Genomic DNA, 20,793 nt, shown 5'->3' on the forward strand with positions numbered 1-20,793 from the left:
TACAGGCCACACGGGGGCGCCCCCAGCTCGCTGTATGTGGATGGGACCTCCTCGGACTTAGGTTCGGTTACTAATCGCCAATGGGCGGCAGGAGGCGGGTTTCTCCCTCTGATGGACAGTATCGCTCCGCCCAATCTAATTCATCTTTTTCTTAGCCCCGCCCACCCCAGGCCTCAGAGAACCCGAGGGTGGGCCTGATGGAGGCACCGCCAACTGAACTCCAGCCGAGTGCTCTCGAGGCCGAACTAGCGCTCTTGGCTGCCTGTGAGTGGGTGGCCGGGGACCAGGGGCGGGGCCTAGGGGTTGACAGGCAGGCGGCCGGTCCCGCCCCTCTCGCCCAGAGCGGCCGCGCCAGCGCAGGGGACAGCAGAAGTGAGTACGTGAGCGGCGCAGCAAGAACCCAGCTCGGACCCCGGACGGCGCGCGCATCCGGAGCTCCGGGTCTGGGTCGGGCCCACCGCAGACCGCTGGATTACTGTGCACTTCGAACTACCACCACTTGCGCACTCTCGTCCCGGCCCGCCTCTCCGAGTCCTCTGGCTCCGAGCTCTCCAAGCGCCCCGGATTCTCCTGGACCGGTCCGCCCGGATTTCCCCAGGACCGACCTGCCCGCATCGCCCGGCTCAGGGCGCCGGCTAGGTCCCGAAGCCGCCCGACTGGATTGCATTCTCTCCTTGCCCGAATCTCCTGGAACCGTGCGCAAGCCTTCTTTGGAGCTCGCCGAGCGGACCCTCCCGTGGGTGCCCGCAGCCCCGCCGGCGCGGCCCGGCGCGGCCCGGCTCGGCTCCCGGAACCCTCCCCGGCCATGGCCCGAGCCCGCCCGCCGCCGCCGCCGCCGCCGCCGCCGCCGCCGCCGGGGCTCCTGCCGCTGCTCTCTCCGCTGCTGCTCCTGCCGCTGCTGCTGCCCACTGGCTGCCGGGCGCTGGAAGGTGAGCGGCGTCGGGGGGCGCGTCCAAAGGTTAAGGTGTCCAGGGTTGCCCGAGGGTGGGCTCGAGGGCCCGGGTCCGATGCCGGTCGGGCGCATGTCGGAGGAAGCTCTGTCACCCGTGCCCTCTCCGGGGACAGGAGGATGAGGTGGGGAGGACGCCTCCGGAGCCGCTTCGGTGGTTTCAGCTGCCTACGCGGCCGGCGGTCCGCGGGTTGCGGGATTGCCGGCAGCTCGACTCAGGCGATCGTCGCCAAAAGTCATGGCCCGGCGTGAGCTTTTGTGGGAGTACCCCGCACTCACGGCAGAGGATCGGGGCCCTCGGCACCTCCAGAGGCAAGGCAGTATGGGCGACCCACCAGGCAAGGTGGGGTCTCTGAGGTTAATGCGGGGCTGTTGGGGGTGGCGGCGAAGCGGGACTCCCGAGGTTGTGGGGCGGTGGGTTAGGAACCCGTTGGCGTTAAATGTGAGAGTGTGAGTGTATGCACCCCGCTTTGCCGGGGGACGGCTGCGGGGGTGGAGAGGCGGGGGCCTGTTATTGTTTACGGTTTACCGAGCGCCAACTACACACGAGGTGCTGTGTGCACCGGCGTTGCACATTGTTCTGCGGCTTCCCTTCCGCCGTCTAGCAAGACCCCCCGAGTGCTCGGGTCTCCTCTGAACCCCTGAGGTTGTGGGGTTTGTCCCAGATAGCCCTGGAGCCGGGTGCCTTACCCATTACCGGTGGGAAAAGGCCGGGCTTCTCGATGGGTTCTGTGAAACCTGCCCAGACGGCTGCTGAGGGGTTGGCTCCAACTTCCAAAAGACTGTACTTGGATCAACAGCCCAAGTGTTGTTGGCCCTGGTGGGAGAGCTCACACCATCCACTTGACACAAGCCTCCGGGGACAGAGGCACAGACACTGGTCACAAACAGTAGACATACAGACACAGATACCCACACAGTTTCCAAAATTTTTGGAGTCATTAAATAAGGGAAGAAAAGCCTTCTCTAATGTGGAAGGAAGGACACCAGCAGAAATTTGGGGGAAACTGGGATATAGGCAGTTCTTATATTTGATGTCTTTAACCAATCTAGTCACTTTATTAGTTGAAGAACAAAAACATGAGTTCTGTATAACTCGGTTTGTTCCTACGTTCACAACTGGTAAACCAAAAGGTTGGAAGGAAGAAAGAACACAGTTCCACCAGAAAGGCATCTTCTGGTGCGTTCTCATTTTCTCCAGGGGAAAATAAACATTCCTATGAACCCCACCGTCTTTTCTCTCTGAGCTTACTGGTGCCGACAGACTGATTCACACGGGTGGACACATGCAGATCCAGACAGACACACCGAGGTCGCGCCCACACTTGCGCACACTCACCCACATGTGTGTGATAGGATCGCAGGCGTGAGAAACCGGTGTGGGGCTTTGTTGTTGATTGCCTCAAGGGTGTGAGCCATGGAGCCTGTTGGAGTTCTCAGGTCTGTGTCTGTGTCTTGGCCCAGGAGAGGCGATGCGGGCACACACGCTTTCAGGGCTGTATGTGCCCCGGCCCAGAGCCCTTATTTTGGCGTGTGGTGGGTGCTGGCCCTGAGGTGGGGGGGTGGGTCAGGTGAGCAAGGGCTACCTGAGAAGGCTCACCTCTTCCTTCCTCCCTCCCTCCCCTGCTTCCTCTTTCTCTTCCTTCCTCCTCTTCACCTCTCACACTCTGCTGGACCCTCTAGACCCTAACTGACAGGCCCTAACTGGGAGCTGGCATCCTGGCTTGGCTGAGGGTTAAGGGGCTGATCTAGAGGCAGAGGCCTGAGGAGCTGTAGCAGCCCAGGGAAGAGAGGGCAGTGGGGCCATTGCCCCCTCTTCTGTCCCCTCCCCCCCTAGACTGTGAAGTGGGATCTGGGGCTATTCCCTGGCGGGAGGGTGGTGGCTGGGGGCCAGGCCAGTGTGGGATGCCCCTGGGAAGGGAGCAGTGCCTCTCAAGTGTGGCTTTCACCAGTTCCTTCATTTTTTGCCATATTTCAGCACTTAGGGTCTTCAGTTTGTGTGAGAATGAAAGGAAAAAGAAAGGTAATGCCTCAGCCCAGGGGCCCATCTGCCCACCCTCACTGTGAGATGGCAGAGTAGTGGAGCCCACCTCCTAGGGTTGTTATGAAGATCAAACCCTTAACGTGTGTCAAGTGCTTAGCACATAGCCGTTGTTATTCAAGGATTAACTGTTATTATTATTACCCTAGGGTCTGCTCCTTGGGGAGCACCAGAAGTAAAATTGGTGTGGGCCCTGGCCCTGCTGGAGGGAGGTTAGAGGAAGCAATGATGGGGGAGGAGATGTCCCCCACCTCCATCTCTCTCTAGCTTTGGGAGAGAAGGGATGGGATAGGAGGAGAGCTGGATCAGGGGGCAGCTATTCTTGATTCCCCCCTGTACCCCACCCCCATTCTGGAGCTTAAATGGTGGGATAGGTGGACTTGGGGGTCCTGGGCTGTGGCAGAGGGCAGGGCTAGATGCAACCCCGAGCACTGAAAATCTCTTTGGCCCCCCAAGCTTCATGGGTGGAGGATCTTACCCCCTTGCTCCAGCCTTCCCTTTGGTTTTGCCAGGATTCCGTTTGCCCTTGGTCTTGGGGAGCCTTTAGACTCTCTGCATCTAGGGTTGTTATATTGAGGCCCAGGGTCCTTGAGCTGTGGGTGCTGCCCCTCATGGACTCATTGATTAGATGCTATCTAGCATCTGGTTGCTCTTCCTCCCTACACACTTGGGGTTCACCAAGACTCTGCATCCAAATGTCTCATCAGTTTTCCATGAGGATGAACCAGGGTCCTTGCTAGTCCTCCTGGGTTGGAGAGACACCTCTCCCCTTGCCCTCTGATTGATTCCCACCCCCAACACACAGATTGCCCTCGGATTTACCCTCAGTCGCAGGGAAACAAGGCCACTTTGTTGCTTACTCTCCTTTCAAGTTATATTCCCCAGTCCCCCAAGCCAAGATCATTTTCCCCTTCGGGACCACAAACCAGGGAGTGGGGTCGGGCAGTGAGCAGACAAGGAACAGTGTTTGGGATGAGGAAGGATGTCTGGACCATAGGGCCCTGATACCTCAGATAGGATGGGGAGGTCCCTGCCAGGAACAGACCTTTTTGAGAAAAGAGAAACAGTTACTAGAGGTAAGAGGTGGGGGTTGGATGGCCTTCTCCCAGGCAAGCCCTGTAGCGGACTTGCCGCTGCAGTGGAAGTGGGAGAGAGGCAGTGTGTGAGCCCAGCTCTTTCTCGGAGGCAGCAACATTGACCACCGAGAGGGGAGAGGGGACAGCAGGCTGGGGTTTCTGTGGCTTCCTCGCTTGTTCCAGTGGCCTCTGGCGCCCCCGACCCCGCCCCTGTTTGTCTTGAGCTGGCACCTCACAGCTGCGACCAAGGGACAGCAGCAGGTATTTGGGGGAACCAGTTTGCTCGGCACTGCCTTCCCTTTAACCAGAACTGCTGCCACTGCTGCCACTGTGGCCTCAGCGGCAGCGAAGCTCTCCCAAAGCTACGATGGGCAAGGCTTCTGCCGCCCGGCCTTACACTAATTAAACAGCATGAAGAGGCTGAATCACCAGGCCTGCATAGTTTGAAAATTGTAGCCCTGCCTGTTGTGCTGAGTCAAACTGGTTTGTCGGGATTGGGCAGCTGGGGGTGGAGGGAGAGAGACTGGGTACAGCTGGGCACCTGATGGGGTGGGAGAGACCCCCTGCCCCAGGGGCTGGCCCTGGTGCCGGGTCTCCTATTGCTTTTCTGTCCCCAAACTCCTGGTCACACCCACTGTGGCGGGGATCCCAGGGAAGGGCTCAGAGGCCTCCATAAGGGCTAGCCGTCTGTCTGTCTGTCCTTCTGGCTGGCTGGCAGGGCTATGACTTGGGTGGGGGGCATGGATGAGCACTGAGGCATTTAGGCTCCCTGCCCTGTGCTTCTTCCTCCCTTCTCCTCCCTCTCAGGTTTATTTAATTATAAATCCCCATGATCTGAGGGGAAGAATGAAAAACAAAATGTGTTCTCTGTTCTGAGATGCTCCCCTCCCCTCTATCCCAGACTTGAGAGCCTAGGGACCATGGCAAGGGGAGGGAGAGGTGGCCCTCCAGGTCTCATGGCAGGGTCTGCCTAAGACCCCTTTCTCTCTGACTGACCACCCTGAATCACGGGTGTATATGCGCTGACATGCAGGGGGTGGGGCGGGGAGGGATGAGAGAAGACAGAACAGATCCCTCAGGTTGGTTGGCTGAGGGAGGGATCCCAGGTGGAGGAGGGGGACCAACTCCAAGGTGAGGAGGAGTTTTCTCCCTCTATTTGCAGGCAGGACTCCAGGGTGTGCCTTCTTGCATAGACCCTGCCCTCTGCCGTTCTGTCCCTACATACTCCACTGGCCCAGCCCAGGAGTGTGACCTTTCCCGCCACCTTCAAAGTCCCTGGTCTGGAGTTTGGGCTGGTGGCTTCTTGTTTCTGTCTCTAGAACTTTTGGACTCTCTGGGTCTCACTAACATGCCTATTCCCAGGGTGGGGTGCTCTGTGTGACTTGGGGCTTAGGGGTGCTTTGGGGTCTGGCAGCTCCATAAAGTTGTATGCGCCTGGCCCTTCACTGGAGCAGGTGGCAGGCTCCCAGCTGGTTCCCCTGCACCAGGGTGGCCCAGTGAGGCCCTCAGACACTGGGTGCCCACGATGTTCTCCTGCTGGGCCCCCAACTTATGTGTAGAAGTGTTGCCCAAAGCTCCTGAGGCTAATTGTCTCCATCATGCCACCCCCTCCCCAAGGGCTGAGTGCTGGGGACGGTGCCATTGTGCTGGCAGGGAAGTGGCCTGCTGCTTGGGCAAGGGCTGTACCTGGGAGGCTGCACCCAGCCACACCTAGAATCATCTTCATGTCCCTGCCCCACCCCCAACCTCCTGACCTGTTAAAACTCCTGCCTGGGCCAGGGCCACAGGAAGCAGGTCTGGGGCTCGTTCCTTCCCTGAGCCTCTGGCCAAGGCTGCCTGGTCCCTCTTCTCTCTCAGCAGACACTGATCTCTCCCAACTCTTCCTCCACCTCACTTGAAGACTGGCCTCATAGAAGGGATCTGCGTGCAGTGGGTGTGTGTGTGTGTGTGTGCGCGCGCGCGCGTGTGTGTTGCATGTGCACAGAGGATGCACCTCTGACGCTCTACACAAATTCTAGATATTAATACTTAGACTGCGTCTACATGCTCCTGCGGAATGTTTCAGTGCAAATGGGTGCCTGTGTGTGTGCACAGCTGACGCTAGTTGTGTGTGACTGTGTAAGAGCATGTCAGTGCGTCTGTAAAGGGAAACTGGTGTTTGTGTTTGCACTTGACTACACTCAAGAGTCTGATGTGTGGCTGGCAATAGTATGCAGTTGAGTGTGTAGGGAGAATGCGCTTTTGGATGCATATGTCTGCACATACGAAGACTGTGAGAGTGTCTTTGCCTAAGGTGCGCCGAATCCATGTGTAGGAAACATTTACTGTATATGAATGCCTCAGGAAGACTAATCTGTTTGTACCATATGCATCTGTGTGTCTGAAAAAGACAGGCCATGCCTGTGTCTGAAGCTGCCTGTGTGTTTGTGGGCGGCTGTGGCTTTGTGTGTTTTTGTCTACCATATGTGTGACTTGTCGCTCTTTGGCCCCAATGGTAGGGAACGAGCCCAGCCACTGAGAACTGGGCGATGTGTGTGCATCTGTGTGCACGGGTCAGGGCCATACAGCTGCTGCCACGTGGCTGTTCCCCAAAGCCTGTGGAAACCCGAAAGGGGTGTTGCTTTCATTCTGAAGATTGAAACCCCAGTCTCCGAAAGCCCCAGAAAGGCCCAGTGTCTGCTTCCCTGCTTGCTTTTGGGGGTTGGTGGGGTTCCCTGTGTGGGGTTGGTGGGGTTCCCTGTGCAACAGAGCCCTGTGTCTGGGAGTGGCCACCGGCTCTCTGGTCCCCTCCAGCAGCCGCATTGGCAGTTGGGTGCAGTTGGCAGCTGGGAGTTTGGAGACTGCTCCCTCATTCCTCTTTTGTCCTTGTCCCCTGTACCTGTGTCCTTTACCCCAGCATGTACACACGCACACACACCCCACACCACACCACACCACACACAGAAAGAAAAAAGGCGGACTCTGTTGGGGTGGGTCTCTTCCCTTCAACACCACAGACAGATAGATTCTGGGCCCCTCCATGTTCTTCCTGAGACTGGGACACAGGCATCCCATGGTATCCCTCTTGCTGAAGGGAGCAGGCCCCTCTGCTCCCTGAGAGAGCAAGCTCCCCTCCCCACCAGGGTGACCGGAGCCCTTCCTCAGGCACACATGACTCGAAATCCAAGTCCTCTCCTCATTAATGGGAAAAATGTGCCGAGATTGAGTGATGGCCAAGGCTGAGCGATGGCCAAGGGCCGATCCCCACCCCCTCCCTCTCTCGCTCCCCAGAAATTGAACAGAAATGAAGAACCTCCCCCCAGCCTCCCACCTCCCACCACCCAACCATCCCCTCCTTCCACTCCCTCCTCCCAGAGCCAGCGCAGGGCTTGTTTTAAACTGTGGAGGAATCTGGCTAGAGGGGGGAGGGGGCTGAATATTTGGGTTTAAACAGTTCCAGATGGGTTTGGCACAGGCTGAGCAGAAGGAAGTGAGGGAGAGGGAGGAGGGAGGCAGCGCGAGGGAGCGGTAGGAGCCCTGGCCTGCTCGCTGATGGGCTGGCAGGCGGGCAGCGGGCAGACAAGCGGGCGGACTGGCTAGGGGGAGGGGCTGCGCTTGGCTCGGCTGCTCCCAGGGACAGGAATACTCCAGGCTGCTGGCTGGGGAAGAAGCTACTTGGCAACCTCCCTCCCTGTCTCTGTGTCTGTCTCCTTGGGCCTCCTTGTCTCTCCATCTCGCTGTCTTTTGTAGTCCGCCGCCGGCCATCCCGGCTGTCTGGTCCTAGCCAGCCCAGCCAGCTCTGCACAGCCCTCCAGTTCTGTGTACCTACCATCCGCCTGCTCTGTGCCGCTCCCTCCCTGCTTGTCTCTGGGCCCCTGCTTCTGCCCATCCCCTCTTCCCTCCTGTACCCCTCTACCCTGCTGCTGAATGCCTATGTCTATCTGTCTGTCTGCCAGAGGGGCCTGTCAGGCCACCGACGATGAAGCTGGGATAGCTCACCCTGCAGCCAGATTCTCCAGGGACCAGCTGCTGCTACAGGAAATGGAGGGAGCCTCACTCCCTGAAGTGAATGGCTGCTGCCTGCTGCCCCCTTGCCTCACATGAGGGTCTGGGGCCACAGCTGCCTCATCCACCATCCTCCCCTCAGACCCAGACTGTGGACAACTGGTGAAGGCCACAAGCCTGGAGCCTGTGGGGCTTGGATCTTTCCCTCCCTGGGTACCTCCACCCTGCCCCACTGTTGATTTCGAGGTGACTCCGCACCATTCTAGCTCAGAGTTGAGGGGAGAACTGCTGGCTGTCTTCCAGACTATAAGAAAGGAGCTGGGGCTTCTTTCTTTCCTGCTCCTGGGTCTGATGTTTGGGTCACATTGTCAGAGAGAATTATCAAGCCAGAACCCAGAACCAGAGTCCTAGGGGAGCAAGTTTGTGTCACAAACATTAATAGGCCCCTCCTATGGCCAAACAAGGGAAAACAGATAAAAAACCCAAAGCTCAGAAAAGGATTGGTGCTGTGACAAAGCCCCTGGACCTGGATGCACAGAGGAAGACATCCAACCCTGACATGGGAGGTTAGGGAAGGCTTCCTGGAGGAGGTGACAGCTTGCTTGGGCCTTAAAGGATAACAGGAGCTTTCCAGGTTTTCTCTGTTCCCCCTTTGCAAAGGGGCATATTGCAGTCAGAGTGCCCTGGTTAAGGGGTTAGTTGTAGAATCAGATTGACCTGAATTTGAGCCACATTTCAACTCTTCACCTCAAGTTCTAGCAGTTTTACCTTAGGCCTTTATTTGGGTATCATTTTTCTCATCTGTAAAAGAGGTACACCAACAGTACTTTCATCCAAGGATTGCAGGAAGTACTGAACTAGCTCTCGAGTTGCCGGTCTGGGCCTTAGTGGCCCTGACCCCACCCTCAAAGAGCATTCCTGCCCTGTCCCCTAGAGGTGATTGAGTGGGAGGCTGGGTGGGAGTGGGCTCTGACCTGTGACTGCTCTCCCCTTCCCCTGAGTGTGTGGGGGGCTGGGCCTTTATGTTGAGAATGGAGTCAGGGGAGGCCTGGGCAGCAGGGTCTGAAGCACATGGCCCTTTGTTCCAGGATAAAAGCCCTGCCACCTCCTTTGTGTGGAGATTAGCAGAGCCTGTAGGTGTGTGAACCAGCCCTCGCTCCTGCCTCATTAACCCAGACCTGGGGTCAGCAGCTTATACCCACTCCCAACTGGCCCGATGAGACATCCTTGGGGCTAAGACATCTCTGAGGATGCAGGGTCTTCTCTGGGCCAGAGGAGCTGAGGGCTTTGGGAACTCGGGGGTAGGGTGGGGTGCTACCTGGTGGGAATCGACTTCTGGTGTCCTGGGCAACCTCCTTGTTGTCTTCATCCTGAGCTTGGCCCTTGACCTTTTCTTTTGTTGCTCCCACAGAGACCCTCATGGATACAAAATGGGTGACATCTGAGTTGGCGTGGACATCTCATCCAGAAAGTGGGGTAAGACTTCCCCACCATTTGTCCTGAGTGTTGGTTGCCAATCAGCCCCCTCCCACCTACAGTGTTCACCCCCCCCACCTCACCAGGGCTGAAGAAGGGCTGCCTCTGCTCCCTGCTTATCAGTTTCACCTCCTGCATTATCCCCATCCTCTTCACCTGTCACCTTCCTCCTTTGCCTGATGGTCCATCTCTGTGAGTGTTTTCTTTCTCACTCTTCAGCCTGCCTCTGTACCCCCTCCCACATACACACCATCTTTGTGCCATTCTCCCTCTGCCCACCCCTCAGCCTGTCTTCAGCCAATTTCCCTCCCTCTCCTGCCTGACAGCCCCTTACATGCCTGTCCTGGCCATCTTCCTCTTTCCTGGGTCCTTGCGAAGAGCACTGGCTTGAGAATGAGGAAACCTTGGTTCCAGATCTCCAACTTGCTGTATGACCTTAAGCAAGATGATTTACCTTTCTGGGCCTCCATCTTTGTTACATTCCTGTAGTTAGTCCTGACATCTCTATAAAGTGTTCTAATTAAGCTCCCTAGATGGCCTTGACAACTGCACTAAGTTCTGGAACACTGGGTTTGGATGACACTGCAGGCCCTCGGTCACCAGACCTGACTCTGTGACCTTGAGCAGGTTCCTGCCTTTGTGAGTCTTGGCTTCCTCTTCTCTGGAGTGGGGACAACAGGTGCACCTTCGTAAAGACCTGTGAAGGTTAAATGCGATGGTAATAGTGATAACCTGTATTTATTGAACACTTGCTCTGTGTCAGGCATTGTTGCAGTGTATTAAACTGATTGAATTCTTCACAGCTTCATTTACTTCCAGTCAGCCCCATTTTATAGACAATGAAACTGAGGCATAAAGGTAATAAATATTATGGCTAATACTCACATAGGATTTATCAAGTGTCCCATTCTTAGTGCTTTATTCATTTAAAGTCATTCCTTATACATCTTTATTCTTACCATGTTACAGATGGGGAAATGCAGGCACAGGTAGGTCAAGTGACTTACCCATAGTCACACAGCAAACAGACAACTGGGATTTGAACCCACATAGTCTGTGTGCTCAGACACTGCACCATAGGAGCATCTCTGTGAAGTAAATATAGCAGATCTGGGCTCATGATAAGCACCTGGCAAATGCTGGTGCTCACTCTCTGTCTTTTTCACTTGGTCTATGCACAGTGGGAAGAGGTGAGCGGCTATGACGAGGCCATGAACCCCATCCGCACGTACCAGGTATGTAATGTGCGCGAGTCAAGCCAGAACAACTGGCTTCGCACGGGGTTCATCTGGCGGCGGGATGTGCAGCGGGTCTACGTGGAGCTCAAGTTCACTGTGCGTGACTGCAACAGCATCCCCAACATCCCTGGCTCCTGCAAGGAGACCTTCAACCTCTTCTACTATGAGGCTGACAGCGATGTGGCCTCAGCCTCCTCCCCTTCCTGGATGGAGAACCCCTATGTGAAGGTGGACACCATCGCGCCCGATGAGAGCTTCTCGCGGCTCGATGCTGGCCGAGTCAACACCAAGGTGCGCAGCTTCGGGCCACTCTCCAAGGCCGGCTTCTACTTGGCCTTCCAGGACCAAGGCGCCTGCATGTCGCTCATCTCTGTGCGCGCCTTCTACAAGAAGTGTGCGTCCACCACTGCAAGCTTTGCCCTCTTCCCTGAGACCCTCACTGGGGCTGAGCCCACCTCACTGGTCATTGCCCCCGGCACTTGCATCGCCAACGCCGTGGAGGTGTCGGTGCCACTCAAGCTCTACTGCAACGGTGACGGGGAGTGGATGGTGCCTGTGGGTGCCTGCACCTGTGCCACCGGCCATGAGCCAGCTGCCAAGGAGTCCCAGTGCCGCCGTGAGTGGGGACTGGCCTGGGGAGGAAAGGGAAGGGAGGGTCTGGGCCATTGCCACCCACTGCCCCCTACCTGCTGCTTCCTACCTGCTGGACAGGGAGGTCTGGCCTTAGGTCTAGGGAAGAGGGGTATCAGACAGAATGCTGTGCATGGAGGGAGATGAGGGAAAATGAGGAGGGACACCAGGATAATAAGAGAAAAAATGGACTGAAATGAGGAAGAAAGACATGGAGAATCCTTGACAAAGAGGCCCCTGGAGAACCTGGTCAGAGACTTAGGCCGGCAGAGATGCCCGCTTTGTCCAGTCCCAAGTGTATATTTCACCCTAGAAGTATCAGATGAGGGCTGCGGGCAGCTCATGCTTGGCCCTTTCACCGGGGGGTCTCACCTGCATCTTGAGAGGCAGTATTTTTTGCACAGTGGTTAGGGGCCTGGTCTCTAAAGTCCTGAGTCCTGACTCTGCCACTTAGCACCTGTGATACTTTGGGCAAAGTACTTAGCTCTTTGAACCCTGGTTTCCTCATGTGCACAATGGGGACATTAATGGTGACTCCTTCATGGAGTCGTAGTGGGGCTCAAGTGAGTGATGCAGGGGAGCCCTTGGAGCAGTGCCTGGCGCATGGGAAGCCCGACACTGTGTAAGAGTTAGCCATGACTCCCTGGAGCCCTGGGGCGCATGGGGGGCAGGAATGTTTTGTCCTCGTTTCATACACGAGTCAGTTAAGAGGCCTGTCTCTGGAGGCTCGCCAAGACTTGTAAGACCTCACGATGTACTAGACTTTCCAGCTGAAACACCCATTCACGAGAAGTTCTCTCATTTGAGCCTCACCATGACCTTGTAAGGTAGATTCCAGTTACCTACTCTGTTTTGCCAGTAAGGAAACTGAGTCGCAGAGAGGTTCTGCATTCCAGGCCTCATAGGTGGGAATGTGGGAGCTGGAACTCCAGCCTTATCCAGTGTTGTACCATGCAGGCCAAGGTGCTGTGGGCCTTGTTTCTGTCCCCTCTGCACGACTCTTCCCACTGATGCTCGAGAGGTGGGAGCTGGCTCTTAGCACAGCCTTTAGTGGGAGGGGCTTGGTGGCCCAGCATGACTGTGAGGCCCCATGTCCTGTGTTGTCGTGGGAAGGTGAACAGTGCCTTACCCGGCCCCTCTCCACTTCTCTATGGGAACCTGCCCCAAGACTTCCTCCTCCTAAGTGGAGAAAGGGGGTGGGGGTGATGAGCCTGACAGCCTGAAGAGGGGCTAACACTCTGCAGGTCCCTGGCAGGAAATGCATGCTGGTTCCCATAGCAACCATGCTGGCCTGGCCCCTGCCCCCTCTCCCACTGGCTCAAGAGAGCTTGGATGGAATATCACCTTAGGGGAGATTAAACCCCAGAGAAGAGCAGAGCCCCAACCCTGGGCATCCCACACTCCAGATGACCTCCCCAAAGGCAGTCACATATGGACAGGGTGACCATATGCTTTAGTGTGTCCAGCGCAGTCTTGGTTTATGCCCACCATGCTAACATGATTATTACCAATGCCCCCTTTCACTCTCAAAATATTCCGCTTTGGATAATAAATTGTATGGCTGTTGTAGATATGAGGAATCCACAGAGCCCAGGCCCAGGGCCCCTGAGTGTAGGAGGAAAGGGCAGGAGGGGATGTTCAGGCACCAAGCTCTGGGCTCCCTTTGGGGATTGGGGCTCCCCCTGTGGACGTGTCGAGGCCTCTGAACTCCAGGTGACCCCAGCCTTCCTGCCTGCTTTCTTTCTCTCCTATTCTCACCCTTCCTCAGCCCCCATCCCTGCCCAAGGGCAGAAAGGAGCTGCTGCCCAGCTCCTGGAGTGTGGGGAGAGGCTAGTTGTGAAACTCAGAGGCCCCACATCCTGGCAGGGTCCTCAGGTGTCCTTGAGAGTCCTCAGGAATAATTGTCCTCCAGCTTCAGGGAGGGGTGGGGAGATCCCAGCAGAGTACAGGGTGCTGCTGCCAGCCCGCTAATGGTCTCCTCCCATTCCCCTCCTCTTCTTCCTCCTCCCTCTCTTCCCTGCCTCGACAAGCCCAGGCTGTCCAGGTGATGGAGCTGACGTCTTCGTCCGCAAGGCCTCAGGATTGGGGGTGGGGGGGCAGGGATGGTGAGGAATCCGCTGACATGGGGTTTCCACGGGGCAAAAGGGCCTTTTGTAGCTGCAGCCGGAGTTGGGCAATACCAGCATGGCCCTCACAGTCTGGGAGGTGGAGGGGCCAAGACCTGTGCTGGGGAAGGGCCAGATTCCCACAGAGGTGTGGAGGGTTGGTGTCTGCAGGGAAGGGAGGTGAGATGCCTATCCTCTTCTCCCCCGCAGCCTGTCCCCCTGGGAGCTACAAGGCGAAGCAGGGGGAGGGTCCCTGCCTCCCCTGCCCCCCCAACAGCCGCACCACCTCGCCAGCCGCCAGCATCTGCACCTGCCACAATAACTTCTACCGTGCGGACTCAGACTCTGCAGACAGTGCCTGTACCAGTGAGTGAACATGCCCTCATACTCTCCCACTGCAGGCCTTCCCTCTGTGAGTCAGCCTGGAGGCGCCTAAACGGCCTCTATGAATACCTCCGTTTTCCAGATGGAGAAATGCAGGCTCAGGGGCGGGAAGGGGTGTTGGATGTGCTCCACATGGCACAGGTAGGAAGTGACCAGCCCTGAGCCAGAATCCAGGTGAGATAAAAGGCTTAGCCCTTCCATCAACATTTAATAAGAGCCTACTAGCTCCTCGCTGGGCATCAGGAATTGGCTGGAATCCTCTAGTCCATCTCTCCTTCCTCCATCTAGAACTGCTATTCTTTTGGCCCAGCTTTAACCACAGAGGGGGTTGTCCTGATGTCCTGCTTCCTCCCTGCTCTGGCCTTTGGTGCCAGGCATTGCCAGGCACCAGTGGTATGAAGGAGAAGATACAGTCACTGTCCTAGGAGCTTGCAACCTGGTAGGAGAAACAGAAGTGAAAACAGATAATGACATATAATATGCTAAGTGCTGGGCTGGAGGGATGCCCAGGAATTGTTATGGGAGTGCAGAAGACGGGGAGAGAATGAATCAAGGAAAGCTTCCAAGAGGAGGTGACCTCTCAAATTTAGCCTTGAAGGCCAAACAGGAATCTGCCCAGGGACGAAGTGTAGGAAAGATATTGTGCTTATTAAAGCAGAGGCAAAGGCAAGGAGGAAGGAAGCAGCATGGAGTGTGCAGGAACTCTGGGCAGAAGGGTGGTCCTAGGGCCCTATCTCACTGTCCTCTCCTTCAACCTTCCCCACAGCGGTGCCATCTCCACCCCGGGGTGTGATCTCCAATGTAAATGAGACCTCACTAATCCTCGAGTGGAGTGAGCCCCGGGACCTGGGTGGCCGGGACGACCTCCTATACAATGTCATCTGCAAGAAGTGCCATGGGGGCCCTGGAGCTGGGGGCACCACTACCTGCTCACGCTGTGATGACAACGTGGAGTTTGTGCCTCGGCAGCTGGGTCTGACAGAGCGCCGAGTCCACATCAGCCATCTCCTGGCCCACACACGCTACACTTTTGAGGTGCAAGCAGTCAACGGTGTCTCGGGCAAGAGCCCTCTGCCCCCCCGCTATGCGGCTGTGAATATCACCACCAACCAGGCTGGTGAGAAAGGGCACAGGAGGGTAGGGCCTGGGTCATCTTCCCTCATATAGAGCTGAGCTGCCTGGGACCTGCCAATGGACCACCGAGGGTCCCATGGGAACTGGGTCCTTGGGAAGGATGCCAGGGCCTGAGGAGCCCATGCTGAGCCCCCTGCTCTTCCCCTAGCCCCGTCCGAAGTGCCTACACTACACCTGCACAGCAGCTCCGGGAGCAGCCTGACCCTGTCCTGGGCACCCCCAGAGCGGCCCAACGGAGTCATCCTGGACTATGAGATGAAGTACTTTGAGAAGGTCAGAGCCTCAAGGGGCAGGAGGAGGCTTTGGAACAAGAAGATTACCCCAGATAGTGTCAGGGGCCCTTGGAAGCAAGGTCTCAGAGACTGAGGGGGCCAGAGGGCAGGCCAGGGGGTGGGCAGGTGCTGACGGCATCAGGATCCACTGAGACGCCACCTTCTTCCTGGTGTTGCAGAGTGAGGGCATCGCCTCCACAGTGACCAGCCAGAAGAACTCTGTGCAGCTGGATGGGCTGCGGCCTGACGCCCGCTATGTGGTCCAGGTCCGCGCCCGCACAGTAGCTGGCTATGGGCAGTACAGCCACCCGGCTGAGTTTGAGACCACAAGCGAGAGAGGTACACACCCCCCTGCACCTGTCCCTGCCCCTTGGCCCATACTCTCCACCTCTCCACTCACTAGTCCCTCCTGGTCTCTAGGCTCTGGTGCTCAGCAGCTCCAGGAGCAACTCCCCCTCATTGTGGGCTCTGCCACGGCTGGGCTTGTCTTCGTGGTGGCTGTCGTGGTCATCGCTGTCGTCTGCCTCAGGTACTCCCAGGCCTAGGGGCCAACTAGAGCCTCCCTTTCGTGCCCTAAAGCCCTTACGCCATGTAGGTGAACCATCCTCCACATTAAACCCAGAGCCACAGCCTTCCTGGGCCCAGGCTTTTCTTGCTGGAAAGGCCCTCTCCAGTCTACACTCATGTCCTCACCCTGTCCCCTCCCTGTCCCCTGAATCTACTGGCAAATTCCCTCAGGGACCAAATCCACTGAGCGAGCCTCTTGCACAGAAACCCAGTGGGAGCTGTAACCACTGACCGTAGGATCAGGCGCTGGATTGTCCCTTGTGCACTCTGCCCCTCCCATAAGCCCAAGGATGCTCTGAATAAAGAGAGCTGTTGGACTTGTCTCAGGCCTCCCCTCCCCTCCACCCCCTCCAGGAAGCAGCGACACGGCTCTGATTCGGAGTACACGGAGAAGCTGCAGCAATACAGTGAGTTTGCCTCCTCATCCTGACCTCCCAAAGAGCCCTTGATCCCTGCAGGGCTTGGAGACACTCTTTTCCCTACCTGGGACTTCATTCCTTATACTCTTACCCAGGCTGCCCCCTCCTGCTTCCAATTAAGTGCCATTTCCTGAGCCCCTACCTCACTCCTGCTAGCCCCAGAGATGAATGAGACATGACCCCTGTCCTCAGGGGCACTTAGTCTTGTGAGAGAGACAAGATACATACACACAGGAAACAATGAGAGAACAATTAAGTGTTAAGCCATGTGTTCCTGTTATAAAGGGCAGTAGGAGTTCAGAGAAGGGGAAGGCTTCTTGGAGGAGGAGGAGGCCTTGGGCTGAGCTGAGCCAAGTGGGAAACATAGGATTTAGCAAGGTAGAGGAGAGCATTCCTGGCTTTAGGAGCCTCTGGAAGGTAGTGGGTAGGGTGGGGAGAGTGCCCAACTGTGGGGGCAGTGAGAAGACTGGTTTGACAGCTGCTGGGAAGCCAGGCTTGGTAGCTGTGGCCAGTCCTTGGAGGGTCGTGAAAGGCAGGCAGAGGAGTTTGGACTTGACTGCACCATAAGTAATCTGAAAGGCTCTCAAGCTGGGGAGCAATACAATGAAAGTATTGTTGCAGGAAGACAGGTATGTGAGATAGATCGGTGAGAAAAGTCTAGAGGTAGAGAGCCCAGCTGGGAAGCTATTGCAAGAATCTGGGTGTTGAAGGCCTGGACAAGGTCAGGTGGGGGCAGTGGGAATGAAGAGAGGGATGAATCTGAGAGGTTTTGACATGATGAGAGATGAGGGAGAAAGAAGAATCCTAGGTGTCCAGTCTTTACGGTCACTAGTTCTCACGGAGGGGACCGTGGCGGGCTGGGGAGAGGGGGAGAGAAATGTGGAACAGGCTTAGCAAGGAGGTTGGGAATGTGCTCCCATCAGAGGGGAGAGCCTGGGGCAGTATCCTAGGTCTGGGGGCACAGCTCAGGAGTTTCCTCACCGTCCCCAGCTCAAGGATGTGGCCCATTCTCATGCCCACCTTTTCTTCCTCTAGTTGCTCCTGGAATGAAGGTTTATATTGACCCTTTTACCTATGAAGACCCTAATGAGGCTGTGCGGGAGTTTGCCAAGGAGATTGATGTGTCCTGCGTCAAGATTGAGGAGGTGATTGGAGCTGGTAAGTACCCCTCGGGCACAGTGGGGAGGAGAGCCAGTGGTTACCCTGGGGGAGGGCCAAGGCCAGTTGGGTACAGAAGTTGCTTACTACCTGTGTGCCCTGTGCCCTGCAGGGGAGTTTGGGGAAGTGTGCCGGGGGCGGCTGAAACAGCCTGGCCGCAGGGAGGTGTTTGTGGCCATCAAGACACTGAAGGTGGGCTACACGGAGAGGCAGCGGCGGGACTTCCTAAGCGAGGCCTCCATCATGGGTCAGTTTGACCACCCCAACATAATCCGGCTGGAGGGTGTGGTCACCAAGAGTCGGCCAGTCATGATCCTCACTGAGTTCATGGAGAACTGTGCCCTGGACTCCTTCCTCCGGGTAAGAGCCAACCCCCAGCTCCTTCCCCTCCCCTAGAGAGCTGGGTTGGGCAACCTACCTTCTCCCGTAAGTCAGACAGACCTTGTTGAAGTCCAAATATTTCCTTAGGTGGCATGGTGCAGGGAAACAGCCAGGCCTTCAGAGCCAGAAAAACCAGTGTTCTCATCCTGACTCTGCCCCTTGCTGCATGTGTGACCTCAGGCTTTACTTAACCTCTCTGAGTCTCACTTGCCTTGGCTGTAAAATGGGAGTGGAAGAGCTATTTGGGTCCTGGGGTTAGTTGGGATGATGTACACAGATGCCTGCCACACAAGAGGGCATCTTGCTTACTCTTGGTGCACTCTGCACATGGTAGACGAGGCATGATCTTGGAGGACTTGAAGAGGGTGGGCAGGTGAGCAGGAACGAAGGTCTTGGACAGGCCCTGGGCCAGGCAAGAGGTGATGGACACCCCCTGAGGCTTCTCATTGCCTCTAGCTCAACGATGGACAGTTCACAGTCATCCAGCTGGTGGGCATGTTGCGGGGCATTGCTGCCGGCATGAAGTACCTGTCCGAGATGAACTATGTGCACCGTGACCTGGCTGCCCGCAACATCCTTGTCAACAGCAACCTGGTCTGCAAAGTCTCGGACTTCGGCCTCTCCCGCTTCCTGGAGGATGATCCCTCTGATCCTACCTACACCAGCTCCCTGGTACAGGAAGCAGCTGGGAGGGAGACTGGGGGAGGGACCAAACAGGTAGGGGCTCAGGGCTGGGAACCAGCCCGGAGACATAGGGTGAAGGGCGTGTGCCCCCCTCACCAGGGCGGGAAGATCCCCATCCGCTGGACCGCCCCAGAGGCCATAGCCTATCGGAAGTTCACCTCTGCTAGTGACGTCTGGAGCTATGGAATCGTCATGTGGGAGGTCATGAGCTATGGCGAGCGACCCTACTGGGACATGAGCAACCAGGATGTGAGTAGGGTCAGCCAGAGTGCTTGGGTGGGTGGGAGATGGCTGGGGAGCAGAGTAGTGGCTCACTCCAGGTTTCCCTGCTGTTGGCTCAGGTCATCAATGCCGTGGAGCAGGATTACCGGCTGCCCCCACCCATGGACTGCCCCACAGCACTGCACCAGCTCATGCTAGATTGCTGGGTGCGGGACCGGAACCTTAGGCCCAAATTCTCCCAGATTGTGAACACCCTGGACAAGCTCATCCGCAACGCCGCCAGCCTTAAGGTCATCGCCAGTGCCCAGTCTGGGTCAGTACCTCTGCTTCTATTCTGCTCTCAAGCCAGCAGCCCTACCCCTTCCCTGACATCAGGACTCAACAAGTCCCTCTCTTCTCCCCACAGCATGTCACAGCCCCTCCTGGACCGCACAGTCCCAGACTATACAACCTTCACGACAGTTGGTGACTGGCTGGATGCCATCAAGATGGGTCGGTACAAGGAGAGTTTTGTCAGCGCAGGGTTTGCATCCTTTGACCTGGTGGCCCAGATGACCGCAGAGTGAGTGTGCCTCACATTTGGAGGGGCAGGACAGGAGGGGGCTCTGAGCTGGGCTCAGAGTGGTGGGTAGGAGGGGAGGGACTGATCCTGCCCTTGGCCCATCTGCAGAGACCTGCTCCGGATCGGGGTCACCTTGGCTGGCCACCAGAAGAAGATCCTCAGCAGTATCCAGGACATGCGGCTGCAGATGAACCAGACGCTGCCGGTGCAGGTCTGACACCCAGCTCCCACTGGGTGGGTGCCCCCTCAAGGACTGTGCAGGGACTCTGACCAGCCGGCTGGACTCTTGGACTTTTGGATGCCTGGCCTTAGGCTGTGGCCCAGAAGATGGAAGTTTGGGGAGAGCCCAAGCTGGGACTTCTCCTCCAGGCCTGTGCTCCCTCCCCAGGAAGTGTGCCCCAAACCTCTTCATATTGAAGATGGATTAGGAGAGGGGGTGATGACCCCACCCAAGCCCCTCGGGGCCTTCCTGCTCTCCAGTGGGGGATCCCCACCGCCTCAGACTTGGCTGTTCTTCAGTGCCAGAGGTCCTGGCATGGTCAGGTGGGGGATCAGCCTGGGTTCCATAGGGCCCAGCCCTGGCAGGGGTCTGGCCCCCCAGGTAGGCAGAGAACAGTCCCTCCCTCAGGAACTGGAGGAGGGGACTCCAGAAATGGGAAAATGTGATACGCCCATCCTGAAGCCAGCTGGCACCTCCAGTTTGCACAGGGACTTGTTCTGGGGGCTGAGGGCCCTGCCCCACCCCCGCCCTTGGTGCTGTCATAAAAGGGCAGGCAGGGGCAGGCTGAGGAGCAGCCCCTTGCCCCCAGAGACTGACTCTCAGAGCCAGAGGTCCGATGTGTGTGTGAGTGAGTGTGTGTGTTTGTATGTGTGTGTGCACGCACTGGCCTGCACAGAGAGCATGGGTGAGTGTGTAAAAGCTTGGCCTTGTGCCCTACAGTGGGGCCAGCTGGGCCATCAGTGAAATAAAGGCAATAAGATGATTCTCTTGCCCCATCTTATTCCACCTCCCAAGGCAGGATTCCCTGATGCCTTCAAGTTCACAGTTCCTCAGCGCTGGCCCTTCAGAATTCCCAGGAGTCATTGGGAGGCCAGATCCAGGCCTCTCCAGGCTCAACTTCCCTTCTGTGCTTCGGCCTTGTTGCATCTAACTTCTTGAAAGTGGGGCAGTAACGATAAGAGAGGAAACTACCCCAGAGCTCCTTCCTTCTAAGGCTCAGGTGTTCCCTGGGGCAGACTCTTGGGTCTGGATGGTGTTTTGCAGAGTCCTTTCACACCCATTGCCTCTGAGGGAGCTGGGGGTAGAGGGAGTTGGTCAGCTGCCAGGGTCACATGGCCTAGGACCAAGGGGATGAGGGCCCCATGGAGTTCAGATGCAGAGGTCAGCTCCTTTCAGCAAGAGCCAGACTAGAAGTGTGGCTACTCTTTACTGAACTATTACTGTGCTCTGAGTCCTGGGCTAAAATGCTCCGTTTATACATGGATCTTACTTAATCTCACAACAACCCAGC

At 56.9% G+C, this 20,793-nt stretch overlaps 1 protein-coding gene across 1 annotated transcript; it reads left to right on the forward strand.

Annotated features, from left to right (window-relative positions):
* The first annotated feature begins 372 nt into the window (after positions 1-372).
* EPHB3 (EPH receptor B3) lies at positions 373-20,265 on the forward strand. Its single transcript, XM_031452618.2, has 16 exons — positions 373-929; positions 9,462-9,526; positions 10,708-11,380; positions 13,710-13,865; positions 14,650-15,000; positions 15,166-15,290; positions 15,469-15,628; positions 15,710-15,818; positions 16,211-16,263; positions 17,311-17,433; positions 17,546-17,793; positions 18,271-18,486; positions 18,598-18,747; positions 18,840-19,033; positions 19,127-19,282; positions 19,391-20,265. The coding sequence occupies exons 1-16, from the start codon at positions 806-808 to the stop codon at positions 19,497-19,499; spliced, it is 3,012 nt and encodes a 1,003-aa protein (XP_031308478.2). The 5' UTR covers positions 373-805; the 3' UTR covers positions 19,500-20,265.
* The last annotated feature ends 528 nt before the right edge of the window (positions 20,266-20,793 follow it).

This window comes from Camelus dromedarius, chromosome 2 (genome assembly GCF_036321535.1).
Source record: "Camelus dromedarius isolate mCamDro1 chromosome 2, mCamDro1.pat, whole genome shotgun sequence".
NCBI lineage: Eukaryota > Metazoa > Chordata > Mammalia > Artiodactyla > Camelidae > Camelus > Camelus dromedarius.